Raw genomic sequence first — 11706 nt, 5'->3', positions numbered from 1 at the left:
GTTTCCTTGTGTTCAGTAGTTTGTTGCATTTGTTATGAATTGTTTGATTAAGTTACCACAGCTGGGCCTCGTTTCGTTTAGTTTGTCTCAGTATTTAAGCCCTGTGTTTTGTTCAGTTATTTGTCTGATCTTGTCTAGTTTATAGCAGTTGTTCTGTTTCATCGTTCTAAATGATATGATTTTTGTTTAATAAAAAAGGACTGCTACACTTAAATCTCATTTGCAACCACTCGTGACACCTAACTTTTTTTTTTTTACTTTACTGAATGCACAACAATTTATTTTCATTGTAAAAATTTAGTCATCTGTACTATTTGCTTACTCAGAAAACATCTTCGTAACCTTGGTTCCCTGAAAGAAGGGAACAAGCTTACATTGGATAACACAGCAGGATTTTATGCTGTCCCCAAAGCGCTGACACGCAATGTCGAGAGACCAACTCGAAAGGGAACGTCTCCGGTTACTTTCATTGCTTTCGCCACTGTGTTACACACTCAGAGTCTTAGAGGTCAATCTTGGCAGTCGACAGATTCTGAAGCAGTGGTGTTGAGCACCGAGAAATATAGCGTATGGCTCTGCCCCCAACTTGCATACTTAAATGCCACTGGCAGGTAAAATTTACTGGAGCAGTGCAATCAGGCTTTAGTATTTTGAGGAGGAGGGGGAAACTCCAAAGCATTAACACACAGTGTCTACTGAAGAGTGGAGCCTGTGGTTAAGTCAAGGATGGGTCTTCTAACATTAAGACTATGTACTGCCTTATTTAAAAAGCCGTAACTGTGCTTGTTGATGCAGTAGTGCTGTAATCTCTATTTTGGCTCTTTTAGCACATGCATGTGTGAATTGTGTGCTATTGCTAGCTGGATGAATGAAGCACTTAATTTACTCAAGTAACACTATTTGGTTTTTTTTCCAGGGCTATGGGTTTGCCATGCATGGTTTTAACAAGTAAATCACATCACCGTTCAAGTAAACACAACAATTTGCAGGAAATGTTACATTAGTTTGCTGAACTTAAATGAGTTGTTAGGAATACACACCCACTATATTTAACTTAAAATGAATTAGTTGTTGAAACAAAAATGTGTTTTTACTTGTTTTTTTTTTTTTGTTTTTTTTTTAAGGTATGCTTTTTTTAAAAGTAAGGTTAATTAATTAGATTTTACAGTGAATAAGTTGAGATGCCAGTCTTATGAAGCAATAAGCCATTCAAGGGACTTAATGTTTTTATGATTTTATAAAAAAGCAATAGGATAAAAGACAGTGTTTAATAATTATTTAGCTTTATTTATTAATAATAATATTAACCCTTGTGCATCCTTGAGGACATTTTTGTCTTTTTCATTTTTTTTTTTATCATTTTGCCTGTTAATGCCAACTGCGTTTGATGCATCTACTGTACGTAGTGTGTACAAGTTTTGCAAAACTATCACAAGATTTGTATTTGCTGCTACAAAGGTCATGGTTAGGTAGGCTCACTGTGGGACTCCAGATAAACACTGGGGTACAAGAAGGGGTACAAGAAGAGTAAAATACTTTTCTTCAGTACTGTACCGTGTAACCACATGTATGTAGCTACACAATGTGTCCACTGTAAAACATTTTAAGGTAAGCACATAGTTAAAGATACCTAATATAAATTGTTACTTGGAATTAAATATTGGCTTTGAAAGCGGCACCTACAGTCAGATTTCAATGTCAGAAAGATTTAATTTCTAATAAGATTTGATCAAGAATTTCAGATTAACATCAGTTTAACTGCATTTTTGCAATAAGAATAATAAAGCCCTCTCTGATTACAGAAGAAGGACTCCTGGTTTATTTCATGACTTTGTCATCATGAGATTGTCTCCAGTTTTACAGCGTCTGCTGGTTTTAATATCAGTACTGTCACTGAGTAAGTTTTGTTTACTATCTGTTTGATTATCAGTCTTAAAGTGGCACTAAAAAAGACAATAAAAATAAACTAAATTATATTTCTTAATTTAATCATCTCTCTTTTTCTTTTAACAGCGAGGGCACAAACAACACCTGCACCCACAACACCTGCACCCACAACACCTGCACCCACAACACCTGCACCTGCACCCACAACACCTGCACCCACAACACCTGCACCTGCACCCACAACACCTGCACCCACAACACCTGCACCTGCACCCACAACACCTGCACCCACAACACCTGCACCCACAACACCTGCACCTGCACCCACAACACCTGCACCCACAACACCTGCACCTGCACCCACAACAACTGCACCAACAACAGTGTCAGGTATTAGAGTCATTTGAATTAGAATTAGATCTGTTTTTCTCGCAACCAAAAAATGACATCTGTGATGTGGACTGGACAAATCCAAGAAGAACCTGTGTGATATGACAATATATTGTGGTGACAATATGCAGAACCTGATTTCACCAAGTGCGAAATGTTCCTGGATCAACACATTTGTTGATCCTGGAACAGCATTCCAAATTAACCAACCAGATTTGAGGGACAAGTTTACAGTTTATGTCAAGTTTAGGCTTACAACCAGGGTTAGGTGCTTTTACATCAGTGTTATTCAGCTATCATTTCCCTTTAGGTTTAGGGGTAGGGATATGGTTAGCATTAAATTTTGGGACAGGAATGTTGTTCTAGGATCAGCAAAACATGTCCCTCTGCCAATGTTATTAAAAGCACAGTAAGCCATGAGAGAAAACTCAATTCGGTACTGTCATATGCTGAAAGGTGGATTTCTGTGCACGCGCTCATGATAGCTCGGATGCGCCCCTTAAAGGTCAAATACAAATTTTTCAAAATCCCTTCTTGGCAAGTATTCAAGTAAACAGTCAGTTAAAATCACTCACTGCTCTTGACTGAATAACCTGTAGCTTTAGTAAAAATCATTTATTTTACATTCGATTATTCAATTTCTATAGTATTTCTTACTTGAACCTGTTAGACCTACACCAAAAAACTTAAAAGCATTGTTTATTTAATTTGTGTCTTTATATCAATAAGAAGAATGATCCAATGACCTTGATAGTCTATTTGTGACTTATTACCTGCCCTGAAAATCTATCATTTACAATAGCGACACCTGCTGTTCTTTTTGAGGCACCAAAAGAAAACCAAAATGTCAAAACCCCACTGATTCTGCCAAAAGAGCACATCATCTTTGCAGGCATTAGTTTCTTGAATTTAACAAAAATCAGCTTTTCCATTACAAAACAAAAACAGAGCTTTTCTTTTTAGCATGTCCCATATACCCCTGGCATTAACAGAAAAAAAATCTTATTGACATGAACTTGAAAGAGAAAGAAAGAAATTAAGAAAAACCTTAATAGACCAATTAAATGAACAGTGAATAAAGTAAATATTTCTCCCAATTGGATATGAATATAAAAACATTTTATATGAATATAAAAAAATATGAATAATCAAAACTTGTTAAAGTTAACTAGTAAATTTTTGTCATCTCTAAATAATTTTCCAAATTATAGCATTGTTTATTATGAAATGCTATTAATATTCTGATTATTAATAATGCTAAATATATGGAAAAAAAAAAAAAAAAAAAGAATGCAGCAAATACAAAAATAATTGTATTTGCTGCATTCTCGAGTTCTGCAGCGTTTTAGCAAAATTATCTATTTTGCTGCTCATAAAAAAAAAAAAAAAAAATATTAGAGTAAATATTTGATGCGCTGCTAACTTTAATCTATAGAAATGGTAAAATGGCTCAATTATGTCCTACAGTCTGGATGGAACCAAACCGGGGTCTGTCATTTGAATACCGCTGGTATAAAGGGAAATCTAATTTCTGCCTTTTCATAGGACAGTCTCAGTTCAGCTTGAGATCCTGTTTGCTTGAATTTGATGAAAACAAAATAAAGTGATAGCCTTATATAGGCCTAGTATCTTAAGAACAAAAGTGACATCCTTACATAGGCCTAGTATCACATTATGAATTAAAATAAAGAAAAAACATTTTAAGATGTTCACATCATTAATGATCATAACCCCACTGAGCAAGAGGGCCTTTTTTGTGGGAATCAATGTAGCTGTAGATAGTAAAGAAGTTAAAAATTAAACCACTGCTTTACATGGGTTCAGAAACGTAGAATTCCACAGTTCCATTATGTAATAATTCTGCAAATTACATAAGACTCATCATGCACCTGTGCAACGTTACAGAAGTGTTTTATAATGTAATCTTTTTCTTTAACAGCCATTGCACAAACAACTGGAAAGCCATGGACAGGTAATTATTGACATTTGAATTAATGATGCCTTCATGTAGGAATCACCGTAATAATGAAATTCTAAACACAAAATCTTCATTTGTGTTTTTTTTGTGTTCATTCTCTCGGCAGCACCAGCGATATTCTATCCATTCGGCTCAGCTGCAGGAGACACAGAACATGTTTTTTACAATTATAATGGTGATGAAAGCTACGTATCTGTTGGCATATCCACTCCATATACGTTCTTTGGCCGCACATACAACCAGTTATACGTGAGAATCCAGTACCATTGCCAGTCTAAATATGAATGCAAATGTTGTGATAAGCCAGTTCATATTTGGTTCATTTCTCTTATTACAGGTTCATTCTAATGGACTCCTTACATTCAACCAACCTCAACCAGCATCAGGACCCAACTACAATCCCACCAGAGGAGCTGAAGATTTCATTGCTCCTCTCTGGGGTGACATTGACGACCAGTACAGTACCGTTATGTTCTCATATCATCAGTACAGAAATGGAAGTGTGCTCACTCGCGCCACTCAGGATATAAACCAGTATTTCCCTCAGAAGACATTCACTGCTTCTTCAGTCTTTGTTGTCACTTGGGAATTTGGTGATCGCACAAGCCCAGTAAGTTTTTATTAATGAATTACTTAATTAATTGATTTTTCAGACTGTGTAGACTAAGAATCGTGATGTTGTGTTTATTTTCATTTCAGGCAATCACGTTGCAAGTGGTTTTAATTTCAGGTGGAGGTTTTTCTTTCTTTTTGATGAATTATGGTAACTGTGCTATGATATCTGATCAAGTTCAGGTGAAAAAAACAAACATAACTGGATTTAATTAATACTCTATACTGGCTCTGTATATACTGCAAACATAACATTTGCTTTTCATGGTATTAATAGGCTGGGTATGACACAATAAACTCCACAAACTTCTTTGTAATTCCTGATTCAATTAATGGCAACTACCAAAACCTCAAGAACACGAGTAACGTGAACGTTCCAGGTCGCTGGGCCTTCCTTGTGAACAACGGTAGGAGTTTCGTCAAGATTATGTTTCTTACTATTATCAGTTTGTTTATTTTATATGGAAGGAGAGCAGCACATATTGTATCTGCAGACTGAACAGCTGCTACTGTTAATGCCAATTGGTTGAGAGTTTTTCTTTAATCAAGTAGTTTGTATTACACACCTTGTAACCATGTTATTATTTAACTCAAGGCCAGTGGAAACTGAGACGCCGCCCCCATCATATTCACCATACCTCTCACTGTGTGAGCATGCTTGCATCTTTTTCGTTATATAAATGTGTTCGGTTTATGTGATTAGCAAGCTGCGAGACCACATATAGAATCAAAGGAAGTAATTATTAGTTCCAGTCAACTACGGATCATTTGGAGCATTTCCAGAAAATACCTCTGAAAAGGGCATGTTGCATTCATACTTGACCTCAAAGCATTCAAGCTCTGTGCCCTATTACAAACTCTGGCTCCCCCTAAGGTTGTGAACCACTGCACTAGAAAGCACAGAACTAAACTGAACTAATCCTAAATCATTAACTCATAAATGTGTTTAGCATTCTTCATCAACTATTTTTCGGAGTTTCTAAACTATTTTAAGTAAGTTGGACATTAAAAATGTAGCATATTGCTTCAGCAGACAGGTAGTCTTTTTAATGAGTGTAATAAGAGGGGCAGAGGTTGCCTCTGCTTTCTAGAGCTCAACAGCTCTGACATGACCTTGCTTGCAAAATCCTATTTATTTGAAACATTGTGATTTATATACAACTTCAGTGGCTACTCCAAGGGCGTAGGTTTGATTTTGACATTGGTGGGGACATAAAAGCTCTATTGATCACAATTTTATGTAATCTAAAACCTTAAATTATAGATATGGCAGCCAACCCACTCATAACTCATGACATAATTTTGATTATGTAAACCAACAACATTACAATTTAGCTTTCCCTACTTTATGATAGCATATTTAAACAATTTTAATATTTATTAAAATTGGCAAATCAACATTTTCAACCTGGCCCTACAAATCATGGATTAATGCATTGTTCAAAGGCTATTGGCTTTTTATTTGTTTGTTGTTTGCTTTTTTTTTAGTGATGAGTTCTTTGATTTGTCTCACCCCAACTTCCCGTTTCATTGTAATTACAGAACTCTGACTTGTAAAAACTGCTCACATTTTCATGTGTGTGTTTTGTGTTTATTCTTTCGGCAGCACCAGGGATATTCTATCCATTCGGCTCAGCTGCAGGAGACACTGAATATTCTTTTAATATTTATAATGATGAAAGCTACGTATCTGTTGGCCTATCCACTCCATATACATTCTTTGGCCGCACATACAACCAGTTATACGTGAGAATTCAGTTCCATTGCCAGTCTAAATATGAATGCAAATGTTGTTATAAGCCGGTTCATATTTTCCTGGTGGATTTGAACCGATTTCTCATATTACAGGTTCATTCTAATGGACTCCTTACATTCAACCAACCTGAACCAACATCAGGACCCAACTACAATCCCACCAGAGGTGCTGAAGATTTCATTGCTCCTCTCTGGAGTGACATTGACGACTATTACAGTGGCGTGTTCTCGTATCATCAGTACAGAAATGGAAGTGTGCTCACTCGCGCCACTCAGGATATAAACCAGTATTTCCCTCAGATGAGATTCAATGCTTCTTCAGTCTTTGTTGTCACTTGGGAATTTGGTGATCGCACAAGCCCAGTAAGTTTTTATTTATTTATTCATTTACTTTTTAGACTGTGTAGACTATGAGTCATGATGTTGTTTCTTTTCTTTTCAGGCGATCAAGTTTCAAGTGGTTTTAATTTCTGGTGGAGGCTTTTCTTTCTTTCTGATGAATTATGGTAACTGTGCTGTGCTATATGAACAAGTTCAGGTAAAACAAACATCACAGGACTGAATTAATATTCTGTACTTTATACTGGCTCTGTATGTACTGTGTACATAACATTTGCTTTCAATGGTTTTAATAGGCTGGATATGACACAATAAACTCCACAAAGTCCTTTGTAATTCCTGATTCAATTAATGGCAACTACCAAAACCTCAACAACACAAGTAACATAAAAGTCCCGGGTCGTTGGGCCTTCCTTGTGAATAATGGATCAGGTAGAACATTTATCAGAATGTGTCTTACTGTTACCAGTTTGTTTATATCATGTTATAATGTCATATTATGTGTCCCTTTAGAAAGTGTCATAGGAGTTCAGCTGAAAGTTGCCTCATTTACAGACCTAACACAGAGTGGGAACATTGAGATTTTGCTGCAGAAAGTAAGTTGCAAAAAGTCATTGTATGGAAGTCCATTTCATAAAATAAAAATGTGACACTTATCTCAGATTTATGACTTTAGTAGGGGTCCAAGCACCAAGCTGGCTATTGTGTTTGTACTGATTTTCTTCTTATTCTTTCTCTAAAAAAGTATATCTCCGATATCATTTCAGTCAATAACATTTTTTAACCGTTTTCTATTTTCTGAAAAACCTACTTTTTTGAACTGATCTTCACCGAATTTTGCACACAGCAGCTACGAACAGTGCTGGCAAAAAGTTTTGATTCGTCGAAGCATTGTGAAGATATAAGCAAATTTACCTATCTCCTGAACGCAAAGTCCAAACTTAACAAAACTTGAAATACATAGACCACAGGACACTCTGAAGACAAACGCCAAGTTGCATCAAAATTGCACTTATAGGGGTCGTTACAACTGAAAATCCTTAATAACGTGTAACCATATTATCTGTTAAATTAAAAACTGGTATGCATCAACTTCATTGGATGTCCTAACATATACTCTAATATGACTCAGATAAGCACATTAACACCAACAGCCAATCACACTTCAGCAGCTAATAACATCAAAACTGAATGGCCTAAAATTTGGTACATGGTGTGAAAATGAGTATGTGAACCAAATTTTATGAAAATTGGTTGGCCACAAGGTGGCACTACAATAATCAACCACATTTTCACTAATAACTCTAATAAATCAAATTTTTTAATTGTTTATTTCATTTGTATGTTTTAAGTTTAGCTGCCATTCTAATTTTCTGAAAAAAAATTCTTTTTTAACTCCTTTGTCAGATCTTTACCAGTCTTTGCACATGACAGCTCTAGAGTCCATGCTGGCAAAAAGTTATCAAAAGAATTTTGATCAATTATATTGTTTAGCAGATATGATCTGGCATATTTGTTGGATGTGGCCCATTATTACTAATATATTTATAATAAATCTTATGTGCTTCTCAAAAAAAAAAAAAAGGAAAATGTTTTACGCACTTATAAACGCATAAAAAGTACATAAAGGTGGTAACACTTTATTTTAGGGTCTTTTACGTAGTTGCATATTAGCATGCATATTACTATAATATTGGCTATTTATTAGTACTTATAAAGCACCTTATTCTGCATGATCATATTCTACACTCTAAATCCTACCCAATACTTAAACTTAACAACTACCTTACTAACTATTAATAAGCAGTAAATTAAGAGTTTATTGAGGGAAAAGTTGTAGTTAATAGTTTATATGTGTTCCCTATACTAAAGTGTTACCATAAAGGTATATAAACCTACCAAACCACCAAACCTGTCCCTAACCTTAACTTGTATCCCACCTCAATTGCAGCAAAAGTGTTTTACAATAAAATATGAACACAGTAAGTACATTGTACTTATTTTATGATGTAAGTACATAGTAGTTAAGGCCACCTAATATAAAGTGGGACCGTTTCCCTTTTTTAGTTGAAAACAGTGTCATGTAAACAGCTGCTAAGCATGTTTCCTCAGAATGACTTGGTCTCCATATATACAAAGTTTTGAGGATTTGGGGGCCTGAAAACACAAACATTTGAAAACGGGTATCAAAGTGCAAGTTTTTTTATTATTATTGTCCCCGTGTAAACTACAGAAATGAGAATTTGTGAAAACAGTGACATCGTGTGCATGCATATTACTTGTTCAGTCTTTAAACACAGCTGTTCACACAAATGAACTGTGAATCTTCTCTTTCTCTCGCTGTAAAAACCGCATTGTATTTGAAAATATACATTTCAATTATATGATTTAATCATCCATATGAGCCACAGGTGCTTGGATCCCGATGACTGCCGCTTTTTTACTCTGGGGCATTAAAAAAAAAAAAAAACTTTCATAACCAGTAGATACAATGTAAATAAATTGCATTATGATCTCTCTGTCCAACTATTTCAGATAAAACAAGATTTGGTCAGTCATGGACTGTCAAGTCAGTTTGAGCTGAAGTTGAGAAAAGTCAAAAAGACACAGCCGTAATATCAGCCTCATACATGGAAGGACATTAAAACAGAGACCAGAATGCCATTGCCATTGAAGATTTAGACATCCCTGCTCACTCTACAGGAAGGGGAACTTACGTAATTTCTCAACCTTCAAATTATTTTCTGTTTCTCACAGGCATATATAATGCACATAATCAACCACATACAAACATGAAATTATGTAATAATAGTAACAATAATGATGATAATAATAATTACATTAATAGCAGCTATATGTTCCAACTCTTTTCTATGTTTATTTAGCTTAAATAATCATAGTTGATCCTCCTTTTTTTTTTTTTTTTCCTGTGTCCCATCATTCTTTGTGTTATCAGATCTCTTTAACAGCTTCAGGGTTTTAAACTAATCAAACTGATCTGTAGTATGTGAACAATAAAATTAAATCTGTTATTTGTCTGCAACTTTTTAATGGAAACATAACTTAAAATAAGAAGACAAATACTTGACCAAACTGCTTTGCCTTTAAAACACTTTGAATAGTCTCAGTGGTGAGAAATATGTGAAATATTTTATTTAGTCTACTTTTGTCTGTTTAGCACCTTTATCAAGTAAAACAAAACAAATCTTGTTTCATTTAGATTGGCATAAAGAAATAATGTATAAAAATGAGCCTACTGAAATACGTCTATATTTGATAGACTGAGAGCTTATTTTGGTGCCTGTGGCTGAGGGAACCTGTCTGTTCATTTGCTCACCACCAGGGGGAGACAATAGGTTAATGTGGGTGATTGAGATACCTGAGCACTGCAGAAAATGAACTGCTAAAATAAATCAGTTCATTCTGGTCTCGTTACCTTTCATTAAAATGTAATAGCTTGCTCATTGTGAAAGTAAAATAGATTTTTAATGCTATTTTTTAAGTTACCTTACTATTATATGTCATTTACAATATATGACAGAAATAGAGTAGTGTAATGAACCCAACTGCCACTAAGGGGCACTGGTGAGACTTCTTATCGTGGGCTAACGCTTACACTGCCACCACCTTTAATTTTTTTTTGCAATTTTAACAAACAGAGGTTACAATAACCTACAAACAATCTTTCAGATAATATGTTATGGCTCAATAGTCAACAAAGGAAGGGAGAGGGAGCCCCCCACAAAAATGAACAAAAGCATATCAAAAGAATACTAAACATGGCACAAATTCTAGATGTTTTTATTACAGACATTGAGATTGTATTTAAATACAAATTCAGTTCTTGTTTGAAGATGTTAAAGCAGGGTTTACTTTTTGTATATTTACATTTATGGATACAAAACTTTCCAATAAATAAAAGATTTATACAAAAACTTGCTTTGATTAGATTCTTGTCATTAATATAAAACCCAACTCACTACAATGACAAGCAGGGATTCTCCAAAATAATGACTAAACAGGTGAAAAATCGAGTTCTGTGTGGAAAATGTGGGCTACACTGAAAAAGAAGAGTCTTGTTGATTTCACTTGTGCTTCAATCATTGATTTGGAAGTCCAAGAGAGAAACAATGTTTTAAATGCTATTTGAAACACTAAGACATGGTTTCACTTCTTTCCAGGCAGCAAAGTTGCATCTGAATTTGTCAAGTTTTTGACATTTTCACATGTGAGTTCAAAATGAAATATAGTATAGCACAAGAGGAAATGGAATGTTAATAAAGCTTTTTAATGTTTTATATATATATATATATATATATATATATATATATATATATATATATATAATATATATATATATATATATATGTATATATATATATATATATATATATATATATATATATATATATATATATATGTATATAACACTAAGAGCTTTTCATTACTTTTCTACGGAGCCCCTAAAGGGACATGGTGGTAGAGAAAAAAATGCCAAGGGAGGAAATTTTAAGTGCTGGTGGGGAAAAAAAAAAAAAAAAAAAAAAAAAATTGGGATGGGAGGATTTTTTTTTTATTATTATTATTTTTTTTTTTTTCCAAAACGTTTGCGTTCCCACGCAAAGATATTTATAATCGTTCCCTTGCTGTGAGCTCGGACAAACACTTCCTCTTTAATGTCCCGCTGGCTGGCAGTAGTGTTTCAGTTAGTAACATACGTTAATAATGCACACAAATAATGCGCA

General features: G+C 34.5%; 1 protein-coding gene across 3 annotated transcripts; it reads left to right on the top strand.

Annotated features, from left to right (window-relative positions):
- Window positions 1–674: 674 nt before the first annotated feature.
- Window positions 675–10899, top strand: LOC127523258 (sushi, nidogen and EGF-like domain-containing protein 1). Of its 3 annotated transcripts, XM_051913771.1 has the most exons (13): window positions 675–1897; window positions 2014–2277; window positions 4217–4249; window positions 4362–4504; window positions 4593–4865; window positions 4955–5050; window positions 5145–5274; window positions 6474–6613; window positions 6716–6985; window positions 7065–7160; window positions 7258–7393; window positions 7475–7557; window positions 9497–10899. In XM_051913771.1, exons 1-13 carry the CDS (start codon window positions 1840–1842, stop codon window positions 9575–9577), a joined length of 1803 nt encoding a protein of 600 aa, XP_051769731.1. In that variant the 5' UTR covers window positions 675–1839; the 3' UTR covers window positions 9578–10899. The 3 variants fall into 3 exon arrangements, with proteins under 3 accessions (XP_051769731.1, XP_051769733.1, XP_051769732.1); XM_051913773.1 differs by lacking the exons at window positions 4593–4865; window positions 4955–5050; window positions 5145–5274; window positions 6474–6613; XM_051913772.1 differs by lacking the exons at window positions 4955–5050; window positions 5145–5274; window positions 6474–6613; window positions 6716–6985.
- The last annotated feature ends 807 nt before the right edge of the window (window positions 10900–11706 follow it).

The sequence above is a fragment of the Ctenopharyngodon idella genome, chromosome 12, assembly GCF_019924925.1.
Source record: "Ctenopharyngodon idella isolate HZGC_01 chromosome 12, HZGC01, whole genome shotgun sequence".
NCBI classification, from domain to species: Eukaryota; Metazoa; Chordata; class Actinopteri; order Cypriniformes; family Xenocyprididae; genus Ctenopharyngodon; species Ctenopharyngodon idella.
The sequence above is the reverse complement of the archived record's forward strand: the minus strand, read 5'-3'. Positions and strand labels throughout refer to the sequence as shown.